This window comes from Canis aureus, chromosome 8, assembly GCF_053574225.1.
Source record: "Canis aureus isolate CA01 chromosome 8, VMU_Caureus_v.1.0, whole genome shotgun sequence".
NCBI classification, from domain to species: Eukaryota; Metazoa; Chordata; class Mammalia; order Carnivora; family Canidae; genus Canis; species Canis aureus.
The window spans coordinates 68,690,322-68,711,840 of NC_135618.1; the positions used below are offsets into that span (position 1 = coordinate 68,690,322).

Below are 21,519 nucleotides of genomic sequence, written 5' to 3' on the forward strand. Positions count from 1 at the left end.
TGGTAACACTTTTCTCATCTTTTTCATAAACCCTTCTGTAGGACTCAGGAGACTATCCCCTGACAGCACCAGGTCCATCCTGGAAGAAGTTCCAGGGAAGCTTCTGTGAGTTTGTGAAGACCTTGGTCTGTCAGTGCCAGTATAGCCTTCTCTATGATGGCTTCCCCATGGACAACCTCATCTCCCTGCTCACTGGCCTCTCGGACTCCCAGGTCCGGGCCTTCCGTCACACCAGCACCCTAGCGGGTGAGCACTCATTTGAGTCTCTAAGTGTTCTCTGGGGGATTTCCTCTGTTCTTTGGTCCCAATCTTTTTTTTTTTTTTTTTCCCCTCTGTCTTAGCCCTTTACTTCAAGGCCAGGTTTCTCTTACCTTGAACTTGCAATCAAGTTTCTCACTAGTAGTATGGTATTTAAAAAAAAAAAAAAGTGGGTTACAATGACAATTAACAGCTTTAACTTGTTTCCCATAGCTCATCTGGGAATATGCTGAGGATTAAATGAAGCCCAAAAGAGGGAGAAAAAATGTCCATTCAGGACAGTAGGTCTTCGGATTTTAGGGTTACTCTGCTCTAGCTTTTCATTTTTTACTGCTCTTTTCTTTTTCTTTTCCTTCCTTTTCTGTTTTTGGTGGCAGTGGTGGTAGCAGTCATAGTATGTTTTCCCCAACTGCCTCATTCCCTGCTTCTTCCTCCTCTTCCCACTGGAACCACAAGAAGGTTTTTTTCTTTCTTTTTGAACCTATCCTCCCTCTTCCAACCTAAGTAATAATTCCCATTTCTTATTTTTTCTGGCTCAAAGCCATGAAGCTGATGACCTCCCTGGTAAGAGTTGCCCTCCAGCTGAGTCTGCACAAAGACAATAATCAGCGACAGTATGAGGCTGAACGAAATAAGGGGCCAGGACAGAGAGCACCTGAGAGGCTAGAGAGCCTGTTGGAGAAGCGCAAAGAAGTAAGAAATGTTTCCTGCCTCTTCTCTCCCTCTCTCCCAGTTGCCATCCAGTGCTGCTGCCTTGAGGGCCTGAGGACTTCTCTTTGCTAAGACACAGGCCCCTATGCAACGTTTTCAGGTCATGAAAAGTGGGGTCTGATGGTCTTAATAGAGCCATAATGTTAGATGTCACTGACGCTTGTTTCTGGAATGTATGCTCATTGAATTATTTCTAATTTAGAATAAACTTTAGAGTTCCTCATAATTCCACTTTTGCTTAGTCTCCATGTCTATGTTCATTATCAAAAATGTGTTTAAGTGTTGTGCTTGCATCTTGTGCAAGGAGTTAACTTTTTATTTTCTGGTCAAGTATACAGTCTGCAGGTCATCACAGGAATACTAATGGCCAGCCACTGACAAGGGAGGCCAACTGTTCAAGGACTGGAAAGCAATAGGCCTTTCACTCATTCCTGGGTTTCAATTCTGTTCCAATTACCTACTAGTTCCGTGGCCTTATGTAACCTCTAAGCTTCCATTTCCTTTTCTGTAAAAAGGGAATAATTCTACCTTTTTATGAAGATTAAATGAGATGGTGAGTGAATTGCCTAGTCTGGCACATTGTAGGTACTTGCTTTATCCTTTCAAACTTAAAGACCACTGGAGGATGTAAGCTCTAACAAAATCTTTTACACTGATTAAACCTTCAAACAGTTATGTATGTCATGCGACCCTGATTTTCCCCCTACCCTCCTATACTGTCTGAGACTCCCCCAGCATGAGGTTGGCAGGACTCCCCATGTCTTAACTGCACTGTTTTCCCATCCCTCACCAAGGTCTCTTCCAAAATAAGCCTTTCTTAACTCTCATTGTTTTCAATGTCAGTATGATCTTAAACCTTATATATGTTAGGTCTTAAATGGTGTCTACCACATGAATCTCTTTTGACTTGTCTAGGTTCTTCAGTTATTTGGCTTCAGTCTTTTGGCTTTTAATTTATTTTATTTTATTTTTTAAGATTTTATTTATTCATGAGAGACACAGAGAGGCAGAGACATGAGACACAGGCAGAGAGAGAAGCAGGCTCCATGCAGGGAGCCTGATGTGGGACTCGATCCCGGAACTCCAGGATCCCTTGGCCCTGGGCCAAAGGGAGGCACTCAACCACTGAGCCACCCAGGCATCCCTGTTTTTTGGCTTTTAATCTCTTCCTCCCTACTGTTTTCTTATAAATGTGTGTAGATCTTTGATCTTCCTTTTACTCTTCTTCTCTGTGAACTACTCCATCTCTGTCCTTCCTCTTAGTATTTCTTAATATCCAACTGAATTCTTTTTTTGCTACCTAGCTTCTATATCCCCATTTTTCTTTGAAATTATTCTCTCCAAACCAGTGACTTCCTAATCCATATGGTCAGTGGTCTTTTCTCAATCTCCTTTATCCAAACTTCTGTAGAATTTGGTAGTAATGGCATACTTTTCTCCTTTTCTCCATCCCTTTTTTCCTTCATTTTAAAAAACATTTATTTGAGAGAGCATGCATGTGTGAGTGGCAGGGAAGGGCAGAAAGAGGGGGCAGGAGGAGAGAGAGGGAGAATCCTCCAGCAGACTCCTTGCTGAGCACAGAGCCCAACACAGGACTCTATCCCAGGATCCTGAGATCTTGATCTGAGTAAATCAAGAGCTAGCCGATTAACCAATTGAGCCATCTAAGTGCCCCTTCCTTTTCAATATGAAATTTTCTAAATGTTGTGAGAAGTAGAGACACTGGTAGAGTGAACACTGTATACAAATTATTTAGATTTAACAACTAATATTTCACTATATTGCCTCATCCAGTTTGAGATTTTATATTAAATTATGGACATTGGTATTTCCACCTAAAACTTAAAACACGTACTTTACCAGATACAAAAAAAATTCATCTAAAAAATGATCCCCCCCAAAAAATGATCTCCACATTAGCCCAATGCCATTTTCACATTCAAAAATATTAATAATTATTTCTTAATATTTTCCAATCCAGTTCATATTTAAATTTCCTGATATGTCCGAAAAATGCCTTTTATAGTTGATTAATTCCATCCAGGATTTAAATTAAGGATTATGCACCTTATTTATTATATTTCTTATGTCTGTCATAATCTTGTGTAGAACCTCTGCCTCCCCCATTTTCCCCCAGTATGTTGATTTATTGAAGAGGTAGCGTCAATTGTCTTAAAGAATGTTCTAACCCCGCTTCCTTGTTGTTCTTGTCATTCTCTTTATAATTCTGCTTCCTTGATATCTATCATTCATCTAATCCAGGGTTCCCAACAATGGCACTATTGACATGGGGGCTGTCCTGCCTTTGCAGGATATTTAACAGCATCCCTGGCCTCTATCCACTAAATGGCAGTAGTACCCCCTCCCAGTCTTAACCACCAAAAATGTTTTCAGAAGTTGCTAAATGTTCGTTCCCTGAGGGGCTCCCAGTTGAGTACCATTGGTCTAATCTCTTATTTTTTTGTTTTTTTATTAGTTCTACTTTTTCTGTTAAACTGCATTTATTAAAAATTCATTTTCTCAGTTGTTAGTCAAAAATGTATATAACTGCCAGCTAGTATCTCTGGATAGTCAAAGATAGCCAGAATAACCAGATCCAGAGGGGAGATATTATTTTTTCCAAATACAAAGAAACCTCTGACGCATTAGTTGACTCTATAGCTTCTTCTAGAATTAGAAGGTTTTCAGGGGTTCAGACTGTGTCCTGTAATAAATAGGAAGTAGATGGGAGTCATACTTTATTTTTATGGCCTTAGGCCATTGGAACATGAGAAAGATTGACCTGTTCTTCCCTGTCCTCCAGCTCCAGGAGCATCAAGAGGAGATTGAGGGGATGATGAATGCCCTCTTCAGGGGTGTCTTTGTGCACCGGTACAGGTGAGTGAATGGGCTCCCCTTGTTGAAGTAGCTGGTCCTTGGTTATAGAATCTGTAAAAAGTAGCAAGGCCCCCACCCTGACCCTGGTTATTTGGTTAGTTCTAGCGCTAATGCAGCTGGAGCAAAAACTGTGACAACAGATGTTTTGAATTCGTGAAGTTTAGTTCATCCCCAACTACAAAGATTCTTGTAAGCTCTTTTGAGAGAGAAAATAACAGAATAAGGCATTGTCGATATTATTTTGCACCAGCTTTGCGGAGGACCTTCCCTTCCTCATCTTCCCGGGACTGGAGACCTGAGAGGACAAGAGCAAAGAGCCAAACGGCAGGGTTTTTCTGAGGGTGTGCAACTTCGCAGGCCTTTTCCTAACCCAGCCTGCTGTGTCACTGTGCTAAAGGCAGGGGAGGTCTACACTGTTTAAAAGAACTGGTGGAATTAAGTTAAAAATAGTGTCCATATTTTTTTCCTCAGTCTTAACAAGATTTCAACCTCTGCCTTTCCAAGAACTCTTCAGCTGATTTAATCTTCTCTTCAAGTGAAAGTTTAGCCAATGGTTAGATTAACTTCCAAAATCAGTTTTAAAGGGGGCAGGGAGGATAAGCTCAATTATTTTCTGAAGTATTACAGAAAGAAAAGGTTTATGTTTTATGTATTTACCTTGGGAAGAGGAAATGGAAGGCATGAAGCATGGTATTTAGTGAAGAAAATCGTTACTTCTATGGCAGGAAGATATGTGGGAGGATGGAAAGTGAGTTTGGAGAGAAGGTGATAGGGGTCCATTTACCTGTCTGTGCCTAGGGATGTCCTTCCTGAGATCCGTGCTATCTGCATCGAGGAGATTGGGTCTTGGATGCAAAGCTACAGCACATCTTTCCTCACTGACAGCTATTTGAAATATATTGGCTGGACCCTGCATGATAAGGTGAGTGTTGAAGTCAGTCCTTTTTTTTTCCTGTTGCCCTCACCCTCTTTTCTGCCCTAAGACACTGCAGCTTTTCCTGGTCCTGCCACTTGGAAGCTTCACCAGTGATCAGCCCATCAAGGAACCCAGTGAACCACAAAACTCCCTGGTATTGGGAAGGGTAGGATAAACCAGAAGAGAGGTACATCCAAGAGATGGAACACCTCAAAACCAGAGTAGAGAAAGACATTCCCTAGGAAAAAGCAAGAAAGCTAGGAAGAACAAGAAATGGATAGTAAGATGGGTACTAGGGTTGGAGCCAAACCAGCCTTTTCATGATGATTGCTCAATTCTGCTTAACCTTTTTGTTTGTTGTCTGAGTCCTCCCAAAGTCCTCAGCATGGAGGCACCAAGGCCCAGAAACAGTAATCTGTGTAAGGGGTATGGAGGCCCAGTGGGGGTTGGGTAGAGGAGTAGTCAGTTATGCTTCCATTTTCCTCAATAGCACCGAGAAGTCCGTCTGAAGTGCCTGAAGGCTCTAAAAGGGCTGTACAGCAGCCAGGATTTGACTGCCCGCCTGGAGCTCTTTACCAGCCGCTTCAAGGTGAAATTGGGGCCATACTACTATGCTTGACTCTTTCTGGTGGTTCCTGTTTCCCCACCTTATCTTTCCATTCCTGTTGCTCTTATGTATGTGTAGCTATCCCAGCATCTGCTTCTATGCCTTTTTTTTTTTTTTTAAGGAATCTCTCAAATCCTAGGAGTATGATGTTTGGGCATGAGTATGATGAAGTGTTGAGCAGTGTGCTCTTTCCTTACAGGACCGGATGGTTTCCATGGCCATGGACCGAGAGTATGATGTGGCGGTGGAGGCTGTCAAGTTACTAACCCTTATCCTAAAGTGAGTCCTGGGGAGTAGAGAGGCATGCATCTCATACTTTTACCTTTCTAACATCAGACAGGCCCTTCCAGAGTCCTAGCCCTCCACCAGTCATAAGTTGATTCTTTCTTATGTGTGGGTTGAAACATAGAGGTCATTTCTGAGTTGCAGCATCTCCGGGAAAATTTCCATCTTCTCTCTCTATACTCCTCTGTTTTCCATTCTTCCACTTGTTTAAAAGTTCTTTTTTTAAAAAGAACTTTTTTTAAAAGTTCTTTGTCAATTAATCCTTGTTGCTTTTTTTTTTTCTTTTTGGTTCGTCTTTTGGATTGTTCCAAATCTTCATTTGCCTCTTTTGGTTTCTAGCCCTGGGTTGTGCTGGAGGACAACAGTCATATCTACCTGCTTTTTATTCTTTTCTCTTGGCAGGAACATGGAAGGGGTACTGACAGATGCAGACTGTGTGGGCATCTACCCTGTTGTATATGCCTCTAACCGAGCCCTGGCGTCTGCTGCAGGGGAGTTTCTGTACTGGAAGTGAGTAGGGGCCTCTCATTTGTTCCTGTAATACTATCTGCTGTTGTTTTCTCTCAATTCCTTGAGGCTTCCCTTGGCTCTGCACTTTTTCTTATACCTTTCCTTGGACTCTTTCTGTCCCCCATAGTGATTATTCCACTCCTCATTTGCTCCCATGTGTGGCCTTTTCCCCATGTTCATTCTACCAGGCTCTTCTACCCTGAATGTGAGACTAGAACAGTGGGTGGGAGAGAGCGACGCCGAAGTCCACGTGCCCAGAGGACTTTCTTTCACCTTTTGCTGTCCTTCTTTGTGGAGAGTGAGGTGACGTATGGGAAAGTATTATTTGGCTGTGGTGTGTAAGACCTGCTGTTGGAGAAAGATGGGAGCTGGCACTGTGGGAAGGAAAGATATAGTTTAACAGTAGCCACTTTCCAGAAGTTTCTAATGTGGCTTCAGTATTAACATGTACCTTTTTCAAATAAAATCTTATCATTTTGCAATGACATGGGTGAAACTAGAGGATGTTATGCTAAGTTGCAGTAAGTTTCTCAGAGAAGGACAAGTATCGTATAATTTCACTCATCTGTAGAATTTAAGAAACAAAACAGAAGATTATAGGGAAAGGGAGGGAAAGATAAAGTAAGATGAAATCAGAGAGGAAGACAAGCCATAAGAGACTCTTAACTCTAGGAAACAAGCTGAGGATTGTGGGGGCGGGGGGGGGTAGGAAATGGAGTAACTGGGTAATGGGCATTAAAGAGGGCACATGATGTAATGAGCACTGGGTGTTATATGCAACCTATGAATCGCTGCACTTCACCTCTGAAACTAATAATACACTGTTAATCAATTGAATTTAAATAAAGTAAAATTTTAAAAATGTAAAAAAACAACAACATGTACCTTCTTCCACAGCTCCATGACCATGCTGCTTACTTAGTAGACAGCCTGTGGGACTGTGCAGGGTCTCAGCTAAAGGACTGGGAGAGTCTGACCAGCCTGCTGCTGGAGAAGGACCAGAGTGCGTACTGTGTAGTAGCCAGAGGAGGGGACTTTTCACCTCCTAGTAGGAAACCAAGAGTCTTATAAAGGCAGAGGTGTCATGGGTAGTGGGGAAGTTGGAGTAACTTGGAGATGAAGGATGACTAATTTGTGATTCTATGTTTTTCATCCTCCTGCTGACCCAGACTTGGGCGATGTGCAGGAGAGCACACTGATAGAAATCCTCGTGTCCAGTGTTCGGCAAGCTTCAGAGGGTCACCCACCTGTGGGGCGGATCACTGGCAGGAAGGTACGGCATGAAGGGTGGGTGGATTGGTTAGCAATATTAAATCCAGATAGGCATTGTCACTCCTTATCCCTAAGTCTTGGGTTAGGGTGCCCATTCTCTGCCTCTCAAAGAATTCCATTTCTAGAAAAAAATCTGAAGGAGTTGCCAAATGAATTCTCTCTTCTTCCTGGGCAGATAAGGTTGTGGGGGAAGAGGGATACATATCTATACCCTCTGGAGCCACTGGTTTTCTGCACATTTCCCTCCACCCCCCAAATGACTAATTCCAGGGCTTAACCCCAAAAGAACGTAAGATCCAAGCCGACGACAGGGTGAAGCTGACAGAGCATCTCATCCCTCTGCTGCCCCAGCTCCTGGCCAAGGTAGAGCTGCCCCACTGTTCGGTATCTGGGAGTGAGCAGTGAATGGAAATGGCCTTCAGTGAGGACTAGGAGTAGGACTTAGCATATGTGAGCTAGTAAGTAGCTCTCCCTCTCAATCTCTGCAGTTCTCAGCTGATGCGGAGAAGGTTGCTCCCCTGCTCCAGCTTCTCAAGTACTTTGACCTCAACATCTACTGTACTAGGCGCTTGGAGAAGGTGAGGAGAGGAAAATATAGTTCTATACCTTGCTGCTTCCTTGCTAGGACCAGTGCCAGTTCTACTGCCAGTGTCTGGTTCTTCTCAAGAACCTGGGTTCCAGAAAAATCAGTAAGCCTACCCTTTCAGAGACATCTTATCCTTGAAGTTTAATGCTTTCAGCCATATTTTTTAAATTTTCCTCAGCACTCCTCCCCTCCAGAAGACTTGCTCTCTCCCTTGCTCCCCCACAACATGATCTTCTCTCACCTGTCTCTCTGTTAGCATCTGGAGCTGTTCTTACAGCAACTCCAGGAGGTGGTGGTGAAGCATGCAGAGCCTGCAGTGCTTGAGGCTGGTGCTCATGCCCTCTATCTGCTCTGTAATCCTGAGTTCACCTTCTTCAGCCGGGTAGACTTTGCCCGCAGCCAGCTAATGGACCTGCTGACTGACCGCTTCCAGCAGGAGCTTGAAGAGCTGCTTCAGGTAGGAAGTGGGGCTGAAAGATGGGACACCCCAAACTTGGGCCCTAGGGGCCACGAGATGGGGCACATGAATCTAGGAGTTTGGGGGAAAATCCCATTGTGGATCCTCTTTCTTCCTCAGTCATCCTTCCTAGATGAGGATGAGGTGTATAGTCTGGCAGCCACTCTGAAGCGCCTCTCTGCCTTCTACAAGTGAGCAGCTCATCTCCTGTTCCTTCCTGTTTCTGCTGGTGTCTGTGGTGTTGATTCCTCCTGTTTGTTCCTGTGTAATGTTTCCTTCTCTTTTCTAAAGTGCTCATGACCTAAGTCGCTGGGAGCTCTATGAGCCATGCTGCCGGCTCCTCCAGAAGGCTGTGGACACTGGAGAGGTTCCTCACCAGGCAAGTAGACAAGTCTGAGATGTGGAGGCAGAGAGGTTTTTTGTTTGTTTGTTTGTTTTTTGTTTTTTGTTTTTTTTTTTGGCAGAGAGTTTTTAAGGGCTTTGTGTTCTAGGTGGCTAGTGATTCCAGGTAGTTCCAGGCCCAGGAATGTGGAGTAGACATGAGAGGAAAGTCAGGTGCTTGCTGTTATTCTGTTCCACTCTGGAAGTTGAACTGTACTTTCCAGTGTCTGAAAATAGCCATCCTCTCTGGTTTTCTGAGAGTGAAGGATAATGTTGAGGGATTCTAGGAGACAGATAAATAAGGGGGAGGTGGCATTCCTGTCCAAGACAATTCTCTGAAGAGTGTCCAGAATTGGTTCTTTTCCCCCTAGAGAAGGAATCATGTGTCTCCCAATATCATTTTCTTTCTTTACTGCTTTGTATGTGTGTTGCCTATTTGCCTTTCCCTTTCTCCCTTCCTCCCTGTTCCTCCTTCTCCTGACTCATCCATTTTTCCAACATCTGGTTGTTACAGGTGATCCTGCCAGCCTTGACTCTTGTCTATTTTTCCATTCTCTGGACACTAACTCACCTTTCTGGATCAGGTGCCTCCCAGGTGAATATGGGTCTGAGTAGGGGGATTGGGAATGGAGGAGCCTGTGTCTCCATTCCTCCTCCTTAAGACACTGTCTCCACAGAAGCAGCTGTTGAGTTTAAAGGGCAGGATGGTGGCCTTCTGTGAACTCTGCCAGAGCTGCCTGTCAGATGTGGATTCTGAGATCCAGGAGCAGGTTAGCATTTACTTAGGTGGGACCAAGGAGGCATGTTTCTCCCCGTGGTCAGAGGAAGCCTTGTTCTAAGGGGAAATTAGCTGTATAATTTCCATCTTGATCAACATCCTGTCCTTTTTCAGCATTCTTTTTTTTTTTCCAACAGGCTTTTGTCTTACTGAGTGATCTACTTCTCATCTTCAGCCCTCAAATGATTGTAGGGGGGCGTGATTTCCTTAGACCCCTTGTCTTTTTTCCTGAAGCCACTCTCCAGTCTGAACTAGCCAGCTTCCTCATGGACCATGTCTTCATCCAGCCTGGAGAACTGGGCAGTGGTACAAGGACTCTGTACCTGGGGCTCAGGGAGGGTCTGGGGCTAGGACTGCCTCAGGTGTATAAAGGCAGGAGGCCTAAATCTGTGGTTCTAATATTTCCATTCTGCATTTAATGTGAGCCAGGTCATTCCCAGGAGGATCATTTACAGATAGAGCAACTCCACCAGCGGCGCCGCCTCCTGGCTGGGTTCTGCAAGCTGTTGCTTTATGGGGTGCTGGACATGGATGCAGCCTCAGATGTTTTCAAACACTACAGCAAGGTGCAGTGAAGCGTCAGGCTGAGCACAGCCAGGACTTCTAACACTGGAGGGCTCCGGGCAGGGCGAGGTCGGGGAGGTGGTGGTGTCAGGCTTGCAGGAAAAGTGGGAAGGAAAAGGCAGCAGAAGTTTGGAATAAAGAAACCAAAGAGTCAGTAGTAAGCAATCATGGGGAAAAGCTGTTAGGAAGAAATTCATTGGAAAGGAAATAATCTTATTTCCTTTCCAGAGTTGTTGTTTTTTTTTTTTTTTTCTGTGAACTAAGTCTCCATAAACTGGAGTATAACAAAAGAAGAAAAAGAATGGAAGAGGGATCAGTCCTTACATGATATCTAGATGTGTACCTCAGTTTCCTCAACTCACCATTATATTGATTTCTGTTTATTTTGAGCACCTCACATGGGCCAGATACCATTCCAGGTGCTAAGGATACAGCAATGAGCAACACAAAGTTCCTGCTTCATGGAACTTCCATTCTAGAAGGAATATAGTGAAGGCTTCGGTGCTGCAAAGAGAGCAGACACTGGCAGGCTTACTACTCCCCTTCCCTAAGAAGTGGGCTCAGGGCAGTTTCTTTCCTTATTTGTTTGCCTAAACTCTTTGGGCCCCTACCTATTGGCTGGAGAGGAGGTTTAGTCTTAGATGTTTTATCATTCGATTCATGTTGCCTGGCTAAGGCACTTCAGGAAGGACACATGAGGAGGGATGTAAAGGAAGAAACAGAATGGAATGTCTTGTGAAACATTATCTTCTCTGTTTCCTGTCCTTCAGTTTTACAAGGACTATGGCGACATCATCAAGGAAACGTTAACTAGAGTAAGGCAGATTGACCGGAGTCATTGCTCCCAGATCCTGCTGCTGAGCCTCAAGCAGGTACTGCCTTCTGCTTGGAGTACCTCAGACCTATGATGTGCCTTCCCTGTAGCCCAGACTGTCTGCTCAACCCTTGGCCATGTAGGACGTGAGATCCTTAAGAGCAGGAACTTTCCAACTTACTTTGACTCTACTTGACAGTCTCCTTCGTAATGGGTCTGTAGAAAGTATTAGTTGATGGGCAGTTTCCACCCTAACTCCATAGGATTTCAGCTATCAGGGCATAGGAGCAGCACCAGTAAAATGATAGGAATTCCTAATTTTCTTCTAGTCTGTTGTCTCTTAGTGCCTTCAGTTACTACAGACGTTTTTATTGTTCTAGAGCAAAGGTGATGGCTGTCTCTGCAGTAGGGGGCCAGGGGTAGGGGCAGTGTCTGGGAGGAAAGAAAGAGTAAAAGTAGCAGATGGCATCCCAAGTCTTTGAGCATTTCTGGGAAGAGAAGGCAATGCTGTCCTGCTCTCTTCCCACTTGTTCCTCTCTATCCCAAATGTACCATGCTTCGTGGACACAGTTGTATACAGAACTGCTACAGGAACAGGGGCCCCAGGGCCTGAATGAGCTTCCAGCCTTTGGTGAGATGAGGGATCTGGCCCGAAGGTTTGCTTTGAGCTTTGGACCCCAGCAGCTGCAGAACCGTGACCTTGTGGTCACACTCCACAAGTAAGGAAGTACTAGTTGGAAGTCAGGGGAGGGTACCTTGGATCTTTCTGAGAGGGCTAAGCCAAGGCTGTGTACAGGGAGAGCTGAAGTCTGGTCTTGGAGGGAGGGATAAGCATGTAGAGAAGGCACAGTCAGTGTGGCCAGTGGATGTCCTCTGGGAGACAAACGGGAAGGAGAGGGTGCCCTTGGGTGGGATGCTTCAGCTCTGGGCAGGAAATGGGGAGAGACTGTCTTCTTAAAATAATTCTGCTCCACCAAGGGAAGGCATCAAGTTCTCCTTGTCTGAACCGCCTCCACCTGGCTCCTCCAGTCAGCCCCCAAACCTGGCCTTCCTGGAGCTCCTTTCAGAGTTTTCCCCCCGACTCTTCCATCAGGACAAGCAGCTGCTGTGAGTTAGTGAGTGGGCGGGTAATGACATGGCTCAGGGAAGAAGAGAACAGTGGGTGAGCAGCTCAGCCCCTTTGTCCCACCCCTTCCTTAGACTGTCCTACCTGGAAAAGTGTTTGCAGCGTATCTCCCAGTCACCTGCTTGTCCCTGGGGTCCAGTCACCACCTACTGCCACTCCCTCAGCCCTGTGGAGAACACAGCAGAGACCAGTCCTCAGGGCTGCCCCCGCTACAAGAAAAGGCGTACTGAAGGTAGAGTACCGTGTGTGTGTGTGTGTGTGTGTGTGTGTGTGTGTGTGTGTGTGTGTGTGTGTGTATCAGGATTCATCATGACTTCTCCGTTTTTAGCTAGTTCATAGATAAGTAGCATATGGTCTTTTGCCTCCTTCAAACTTTTGTCTTTGGTCAAATAAACATTTCACTGAGCATGTGTTGTCATTAAGGGATACTCATTTTCTTCAAGGTTTATCTAGCCAACTAAAAATAGCAAATCTCTGTGAAAAATCACATAGAAACTAATGATAAAACCAAAGATTGAAGAAATCTGTACATTTAAGAGGCCCCTTTTTGTATCTACTATTCTATTGTTTTCCAAATTTTAAAGGTTATTACACAACCTTCATGATTTTACTTTCAGATCATAACCTTTTTTTTTTTTTTTAAGATTTTATTTATTCATTCATGAGAGACACAGAGAGAGACGTGGAGACACAGGCAGAGGGAGAAGGAGGCTCCATGCAGGGAGCCAGATGTGGGACTCAATCCCCAGACCTGGGGTTAACGCCCTAAGCTGAAGGCAGACACTCAACTGCTGAGCCACCCAGGAGTCCCAAGATCACAACCTGTCTTATAATCTAAGATTTTTTTTTTAATTTTCTTTTTAAATACAGTTTCATTTTAAGTAATGATGTCCTAAAAATCACAAATTTGATGTGTTCTCATTTGTTTGCGAGGAAACATTTTGAATTACTCCTCCTCCCTGTTCCCCAGCCCTAGGCAGAATCTTTCATCTATTTCCCGTTTCTGGATTTGCCTACTCTAGATATGCATGTAGTGAAATCATACAATATGGGGCCTTGTAAAAAAAAAAAAGAAAAGAAAAAAGAAAAAAAACAATATGGGGCCTTGTATGGCTACCTTCATTCACTTAGCAGAATATTTTCAAGGTTCATTCATGTTTTAGCATATATCGGTACCTCATACTTTCTTATGGCCAAGTAATATTCTGTTATACCGCTATGCCATGTTTTATTTATGCATTTGTCACTTGATTGACATCTGGGTGGTTTTCACTTTTTTTTTTTAATTGGAATATAGTTGTAACATACAATGTTACATTAGTTACAGGTATACAACATAGTGATTCTGTAACTCTATATGATAACTTTATATGTTATGCTGTACTCACCATAAGTATAGAGATCATCAGTCACCATATAGGCTATCAAAATACCACTGACTGTTTTTCCTGTGCTGTACCTTTCATCCCTCCGACTTATTTCATAGCTGGAAAGCCTATACCTTACTCCCCTTCATCCATTTTGCACATCCCCTACCCCCTGCCAACCACCAGTTCTCTGTATTTGTGGGTCTGTTTCTGCTTTTTCATTTGTTTTGTTTTTTAGATTCCATGTATAAGTAAAATTGTATCATTATTTGTCTTTCTGTGTCTGGTATTTCACTTAGCAGGGATTCTCTAGGTCCATCCATGTTGTCACAAATGGCAGGATCTCTTTAATGAAAGCTAAGTCATGTTCCATTGTATCAGTGTACATACACTCTTTATCCATTCACCTATAGAGGGGCACTTAGGTTGCTTCCATAAGGTTGCTTTCACATTTTGACTGTCGCTGTGGACATTCATGTACAAGTTTTTGTGTGTATGTATATTTTTAATTCTCTTGAGGTAAACCTAGGAGTGAAATTGCTGGATCATATGGTAACTCTATGTTTAACTTTTCGAGTTCCTACCAAATTGTTTTCCAAAGTTCCTGCATCATTTACAGTCCCAGCGCCAAAATATGAGGGCCCCAGTTTTTCCACATTCCTCACAACACTGGTTATTGTCTTTCCTATCTTTCCCCATCTCCTAGCAGTCATGAGGTGGTATCTCATTGTGGTTTAAATTTGCGTTTCCCTAATAACTAATGTTGAGCATTTTTTGATGTGCTTATTGACCATTTGTATATCTTTTTTGGAGAAATGTCTATTCGAATCATTTGCTTATTTTTAAATTGGATTATTTGTCTTCTTGATGAGTCGTAGGAGTTCTTTATATGCTCTGGATACAAGTGTCTCATATAAGATATATGATATACAGAGTTTTTCTCCCATTCATGTGGGTGGTTTTTTTCATTTCCTTGTTGGTAGCCTTTGAAATTAAAAACAGAGCTTCCTAATTTTGGTGAAATCCAAATTATTTAGTTTCTCTTTTGTTGTTTGTGCTTTGGTGTCAGCTTGAGAAATCATCACCTAATCTAAGATCATGAAGTTTTTACACCTGTGTTTTCTTCTAAAAGTTTTCTAGTTTTAGCTCTTAGGTAGGTCTGTCATCCATTTTGAGTAAATTCATGTATATGGTGTGAGGTAGAGTGTGAGTGTAACTTCTTTTTAATGTCTTTTGCATACCACTTAAGAGTATTTTTATATCACCAGGAAACTGCTTTAATCAGTTAACTAATACTTGTTAAGGACCTATTATGTGCATGATACTGTTTTAGATGTTTGAGAGGCTGGGAAGGATCCTCAAGCAGCTTACTGTCTAATGGGAGAGAGAGGAAACACATTTAAAGAAAATTTAAATTATGAATAGTCACCAGTAAATGATAACTTCCTGAGGATTTAAAGAATTGACAGATGAGTGCCTTAGAATGCAGGGAAGGAAGGTATCACTTTGAGTCCAGTTGATCCAAAGCTTATGAAGATTCACCAGGAAGATGGAATTTAACGGAGCTTGAAAAACAGGTAAGATTTATGTAAGCTGAATAGAAGAAGAGCGAGGAGCATGAGCTAGTAGAGTAGCACTAGAAGAACATAGGAAGGTATGTGCTATCCAAGCTTGTAGATGTATAGTTTGGATGGTTTACCTAACAAAGGGTTTGCAAAGGTAGGAGAAGACTGAAAAGAGTGGTTTCATTGTCCTTTCAGCAGATATTCATTGAGCGCTATATGCTGGGAATAAAGCAGTGCACGAATAAAGACAAATCTATCTTCTTTAGAGAGTGGCAGGTTGTGATGTGTGCTTGGTGGGAAAGCAGGAAGCAAGTGAGCAAACACTGGGGAAGCAGGAGCTGCAGTCTCCTCATGAGGGATGAGGGAGGCCTGGTGGAGCCTTTGAGTGTTGGGCAAAGATCTCAAGGAAGGGAGCGGGGGTGCCTGGTGTATATAGAAGAGCCTAGAGCATCCCCAAAGGAGCACCAGTGCCCAGGGGATGTACCTGGCATGTTCTGGGAACAGCTGAGAAGGTCAGATGGCAGATGGGGAGAGTATGTGGGATATAAGACTAGAGAGCTTGGAAGAGCGCAGAGCTTATGAGGCAGGGTACAGGCTCTGGCTTTTACTCAGCAGTGAAATGGAAAACAGGATCTGTTTTATGTTTTTAAAGGCTTCTCCTGGGTGCTGTGTTGAGAATTGACTGTAAAGGGGCAAGGGCAGGAGCAAAGGAACAGCAAGGAGGCTGTGGAGTGAGTAGACTTGGGGGAGTGGTGGTGCTGGTGAGAAGTGGCCAGATCCTGGATATATTTCTAAGGTATCACTCATAGGATTTATTGACCAGTTGGATGTGGGATGTAAGACAGGAGTTGAGGGTTGATTTGGCCTAAAAAGAGGATTTTAGCCTAACAACTGGGGATGATGGCATTGCTACCAACTGAGATAGGGAAGGTGATAAGTAAGCAGAATGAAGCCCCAGTGTTGGCCACGTTGTCACAGGTGGAAGTGCTGGACGGACAGCTGGGGATAGGAGCTGGGGGAGAGGCAGATGCTTGAGATAAATTTGGGAGTTGGTATTCAAAAATGGGAAGCTGTGTGGCTAAGGAAGCCAGTGAAGATGGAGGATAGGAGAGGTTGAAGGGTTGAACCCTTGGGCATCACACCATGAATGCATTGTGGAGAGGAAGAGAGCCCAGCTTGGTCCTCCCTGGGGATACAAAGACATGGGTGTGGCTTTTTTTTAAGGATTTATTTATTAGAGAACACAGGCATGTATACGGGTACAGGGGGCAGAGAGGGAGGGAGGGATGAGCTCAATGAGCAGACTGCCCATTGAGCATGGAACCTGATACAGAGCTCCATCTCATGACCCCAAGATCATGACCTGAGCCAAAGTTGAGTAGGATGCCTAACCATCTGAGCCACCCAGCTGCCCCAAAGTCATATGAGTAGCTCTTCCTGGTTTTCTCTAGTCCTCTTCGGCCAGTAGCAGTTCATTTTCCAGTGACTGGTTACAGGACGCAAACATGGCTGTGGGACAGAGGGTAACAGGGGTGTGAACATTTACAGTTGATAAATAGGAATATCAGTTTGAAAATACTATCACTTGGGTTTTCTGGGTTAACCTTGGATTCTTTCTCTTCTTCTGCCTTCTTGAGTCTGCAGGAGAGACTAATGCTGGGAACCGGGTGTGGGGCGGGGGGGTCCTCTGCTGCTCCTTCAGATCAGAGGCATGCTGGTACTGCAGTTATCTCATTTTCCTGGCTTTTAGAAAATCATCTCCAATTTTTCTGTTCTCACTAGGCCTCGTGCTTCCACTCTTGTAGCTTCTGGGCTCCTACTGCCACTTTAAGGTTGTTGGGATTTTTTTTCATCGTCCTTGAACAAGTCCTGGATACCATTCTGTAAGCCTTACTTTTTAGTATGTTGGGTTATGCTCATTTTTAGTCATAACACAATGAGGCCATATAGGTTTTCCATTCTCTTTTCAACTTTCCTTAACCAAACCCTGGGCAGGTCTTGAAAACATAGGGAACATCTGTGATAGTACCTGGTCTGTAGGGAATATGCACACCTGTCTCTCTGCAGGTCCCTCCAGGCGGCAGAGAGGGGATGTCTCTTCGTCTCAGGAAGAAAGCCTGCAGCTGAACAGCATCCCACCCACACCCACCCTCACCTCTACAGCCATCAAGAGGAGGCAGCCCCTGAGGGGGTTGGAAGAGGTGGAGGAAGAAGGCCGCTCAGAACCAGAGCTGACCCAGGGGTGAGGGTTGAGGGCGGCTCTGGGCAGCTGGTCTTCGCATCTCACTGTCTCCATCCTGCCATTTCTGCTCTCTTGTTCGTCCTGCAGCACTCCATTGTTCCCGGGTTCTTCCTCACACCGTTCCCATTTTCTTAAGATTTTCTTTCTCCTTGTACACTTCCCTGTTGTGTAACATCACTCACCTTACCCTTTTTACTGTTTACTTTTATCCCCATCACTGATCTTATTCATTCCCAACAGCCAACCCCTGTCAGGCAACCAGAGGTCAAGGTTCTCAAGTCCACAGCATTTCCAGACTCTCCTCAACCCTTCAGGTCCTGGTTTGGGCAACCGGCTGACCCGGTGAGCTTCTCATCATCTTCACATTTGGCACCCACTGGGAGGGGTTCTCCACTAACCTACTGCTTCTGTGCCCATACTTTTTGGACTTGTTCAAATCACAGACCACTTCCTTCCAGGATAATGTGTGCCCCTAGCATATAGAACTGGTAGAAGTAGAGTTGCTCTGATTGAAACAGCAGTGGGAACCTGGAGCCTGCTCCACCTTCTGCCTCCCAGAGCCTCTCAGGGGTCATCCTTAAAGAGCACCATGAAAGCCTTACTCTTTGCCACTGCCCTCAGCCTCAGCCTCATGGAAGAGGATGAAGAAGAGTTGGAAATTCATGAGTTAAGTGAGGAATGGCAAGAAACAGACAAGGTGAGCAGACCCAACATTCCCTTCTCCCTGTAGAACTAGAGGCAACCATGAGATAGAAGCTAGAATAGTTCTCCTCTGTTGTCCTGACCACATGCTTTCTCTGAAAGCTGCTTAGGATTTTGTGAAAGAATCAGAGGAAAGGAGAATATTTGTAAGTTCCTTTGTATTTGCTTGGACTTCTTTAAAAAAAAAAAAAAAAGGAGGAAAAACAAAAATACCACAAAGGACTCAGATAATGCTCCGCCTCTCAATCCCCATATAAGTATTTTGTCTTTGAGTTCGAGAGTTGAAAGGAGTCCCAGAGCTAGAGATGATGGAAGGTCCCCTGGTCCCACTGTCCCGCCGCACCCCAATGGCTCCAGGCCAGTAGGAGCACGAGGAAGTTGTGAGGTGACCTGAGTCCTCAGCTCTATCACTTTGTCAAGTTAGCTTCTTGTGACTGCTCAACCACTTCATCTTTCAAATGGAGCTTGCACACTGAGAAGGGTTCTTTATGTGTCTGCTACTGTTAACTCTTCTCTCTTCTCTGCTGTTTGCTGAGGGAAGAAAGGGCAGAATAGTTCAGGGGAACGGAAGTCCTGTACTCGGAAGGAAAAAAAAAAAAAAAACAGGTCTTGAAACAGATTAGAGAGCAAGGCCACTATTAAAATAGTTTTTCCTAAACATCCCTCAGGAAAAATGCACTCTGGGGTTCCAAATGGAACAAATTTAAGGGACTTGGGTGGCAACCCAGGAGAGGAGGCACCTCTAGTTCTGAACCTTCTGCCCACCACAGCTTGGCTCATGCCCCCCGCCCTCGCTGCTGCAGGGAGCTGCCTCGGAAAGGGCCCTTGTTTATTGTTTGCCACGTAACGGGTGGGAAGGTGAGAAGGGCCCATCTGACTTCCACCCGCTCTCTCTAGCACACTTCCCCCAGTGAGCACGGGCTGGACCTCTTAGATTCTACAGAGTTAAACCTTGAGGTAAGTATCTCCACACAGACTGGAAGGCAGGTTAAGAGAGGTTGTGTGTCCTTGGGAAATGCTGACAGGTAACCTGTGTACTATGCAGTAGGTGGATGGAGGCCATAACCCATGGCCTGCCCTCTCTGCTGTCTTTGGAACCTTAGGAGTAGTTGTAGGGGGTGGGGGTGGAGGGTGGGGGAGGGCAGGAGATCTAGAATGGTCACCTTCTAAATCAAGGTCTAGAGGACCTTGCCATCATCTCTTTGCCCTTTGGGTTGTTCTGTCTCCATGTTTTCATCTTTCCCGTTACAGGATTTCTGACAGGACTCCATGCCCCTCCCCGTTTCCACTCCCCACCTCAACGGGGAAAAGGCAAACAGGAGAACAGAGAAGAAGGAACCATTACTTCCAGGCCCCATCCTGGTCTTTGAAGGGAAGGAGAGTGGGCTGTGCCTTTCTAACCTAATGTTTCTCCTATGATGTTGGGATAGAGAAGCCTTAGGCCCCCTGTCCTTCCTCATACTCCTGGCTCTGTCCCTGTGTGGAGAATGCCTTTTTCCTGCTGTGTCTGGAGGAGGTGGCAGCTTTACCTCAGTACTGGAGTGGCACTGCCTCCCTGTACTGAATAGAAAGAACCCAGTAGTTTCTTGTATTTTTGGAACAACTTTCCTAGCTTCTTTTGTACCCTAATGATTAGCTCAATAAACATGCTTCAGGCAGCTGTTTCCCGAGTGTGGCTCGAGATTGTTAAACTGATGCACATCAGGTTCTTTGCTAGCGTCTTAAGCCGCTGTGCCTGACCCCACGGTGCAGCACACAGACGCATGCCGGCGCTGCACGTGCTCGCAGCTGCTTTAGTATACTGGCTCAAGGATGCTTAGTAACTGGGAGGCCTGCTGGGGCAGAGGGACTAGGAAAACACTGGCTGCCTTCCAGCGGTTTCTCTAGTGGGGACAGTTCAGACTGAGGAGGGCAGAATCCTAATGGGCTGGAGGGGGGCCTATCTCACCTACACTGAGAACAGGCCATCCACCATGGCAGCCTTTACCCAAGGGCTCTTCCAGGGGGAATTTCATGACTTCATCCCCAAGACCTATTATAATTTGTTATTGTATAGAATCTCAGTGTCAGAGTTAAGAGGAAACAGAGAAGTAACTCAAAATGTCCAGCCCCTAAATCCAAGGCTTTGATGCTGCTTCCTTTTTTATCCTTACCTTCCCCACCTATTCCTTACCAAGTCCTGTCAAGTCCTTCTGCAAAATCTCTCATCTGTCCATCTCTTCCCTCATTGCTGCCCTCATCTCTCGCTTAGGCTGCTCTGGAAACCTGACTCCTTGGAACTCTCTTTCGTTTTTGTTCTGCTTCTTGGAAAAGCACAGCACCCCTGCTGTTTCTTTGCCCTGTGATGAGCATTCAGATATGTGAAGACACTCTTGTCACTTTCTACTTTGTTTAAACTCTTCAGCCTCCGTTTAGATAGGATTATCAGTCCTTTGCTGTCCTGGGCATCTGCTTTAATTTCGGGTTCTCACTGTGGTCTCCCAAACTGGATATGGCCAGTTAGCTGGTGATCTATGCAGAAGGAACCCGGACTTCCTCTGATCTGGTCAGTCAGCCAAACCCATTTCTTCATCCTCCTGTCTTCCTCTCCAGTATCCTCTCCCCCAGATAGAAGCTGAAAGTTGGGTTTAGGAGTCTCTGTTTGGAAAGGCAGCTGATACATTCAGAGATCCTGAATCTGCATTCAGAGGGAGCAGCTACAACAGGGAGGAGCCCTTCCCCTGGGGTCTGGGAATAGAGTGGAAAAACTGGTGAAGATGTGGAGGTCACTGAGGATCCAGGAGGAGGAAGATCCCCATGTTATTTCACTACCAGGCATGCTGAGGGTGCTTCACAAGATGAAGAGAGAAACTTGGCAGCTCTGTAAATATGGAGATCCTTATGCATCCAGGTAGTCCAGTGGTGAATTGAGCCCCAGCGTTAGAATGTGTGCAAGATCATGCTCCCCAAATTCTTTGACACTCTTTAGGGGAGAAGGTGGGTCTAGGTCCACTCCCCTGGAATATGGGCTCTATGATTGCTTGACCACCAGATGTGCTTCAGATGTGAATCAGATGATTTTAACACCTACCTTTTGAGTCGTCCAGCTAAGGCCCCAAGACCCATCTTTTCTGTGCCTTTTCCAAATTCCTGACCTATAGAATCTATGAGCATAAAAAAATATGCTCATAAAATCTCTAAGGACAACAAAATTTAGGGTGGTTTGTTAGGACTAGTAACTAAAACAGAATCTCAGGTTCCTAAGACTCCAAAAGTTTGGGCATGTCAGTTAAAAACTAGTGGTAGAAGTTTATATAATTTTTTAAATCTATTGTACACATTAAAAAGTGGGGCACCTGGGTGGCTCAGTCAGCTAAGTGTTGACTCTCAGTTTCAGCTCAGGTCATGATCTCAGGGTCATGAGATCGAGCCCTGCATCAGGCTCTGCGCTAAGCATGAAGCCTGCTTAAGATCCTCCCTCTCCCTGTGCCCTTCCCTCCACCCCCACCCCCTCACACCATA

At 44.8% G+C, this 21,519-nt stretch overlaps 1 protein-coding gene across 10 annotated transcripts in view; it reads left to right on the top strand.

The window, feature by feature from the left end:
* The window catches only part of STAG3 (STAG3 cohesin complex component), a 27,501-nt gene extending 7,819 nt beyond the window's left edge, over positions 1-19,682 (top strand). For 2 of the 10 annotated variants that reach the window (XM_077907971.1, XM_077907966.1), the window contains 28 exons: positions 42-246; positions 800-951; positions 3,773-3,846; positions 4,645-4,768; positions 5,253-5,351; positions 5,569-5,648; positions 6,057-6,164; positions 6,353-6,467; positions 7,062-7,167; positions 7,334-7,437; positions 7,707-7,799; positions 7,925-8,014; positions 8,279-8,479; positions 8,600-8,670; positions 8,771-8,858; positions 9,375-9,455; positions 9,523-9,630; positions 9,776-9,944; positions 10,068-10,204; positions 10,973-11,074; positions 11,587-11,735; positions 11,995-12,123; positions 12,217-12,374; positions 17,142-17,316; positions 17,557-17,658; positions 17,875-18,013; positions 18,916-18,975; positions 19,270-19,682. In XM_077907971.1, the coding sequence (XP_077764097.1) occupies positions 42-246; positions 800-951; positions 3,773-3,846; positions 4,645-4,768; positions 5,253-5,351; positions 5,569-5,648; positions 6,057-6,164; positions 6,353-6,467; positions 7,062-7,167; positions 7,334-7,437; positions 7,707-7,799; positions 7,925-8,014; positions 8,279-8,479; positions 8,600-8,670; positions 8,771-8,858; positions 9,375-9,455; positions 9,523-9,630; positions 9,776-9,944; positions 10,068-10,204; positions 10,973-11,074; positions 11,587-11,735; positions 11,995-12,123; positions 12,217-12,374; positions 17,142-17,316; positions 17,557-17,658; positions 17,875-18,013; positions 18,916-18,975; positions 19,270-19,278 (3,228 nt within the window). In that variant the 3' untranslated portion in view covers positions 19,279-19,682. Of the gene's footprint in view, positions 1-41; positions 247-799; positions 952-3,772; positions 3,847-4,644; positions 4,769-5,252; positions 5,352-5,568; positions 5,649-6,056; positions 6,165-6,352; positions 6,468-7,061; positions 7,168-7,333; positions 7,438-7,706; positions 7,800-7,924; positions 8,015-8,278; positions 8,480-8,599; positions 8,671-8,770; positions 8,859-9,374; positions 9,456-9,522; positions 9,631-9,775; positions 9,945-10,067; positions 10,205-10,972; positions 11,075-11,586; positions 11,736-11,994; positions 12,124-12,216; positions 12,375-17,141; positions 17,317-17,556; positions 17,659-17,774; positions 18,014-18,915; positions 18,976-19,269 lie in introns of those variants that run through there. The other 8 variants (XM_077907973.1, XM_077907970.1, XR_013385379.1 and 5 more) reach the window with 7 other exon arrangements.
* Positions 19,683-21,519: the final 1,837 nt, after the last annotated feature.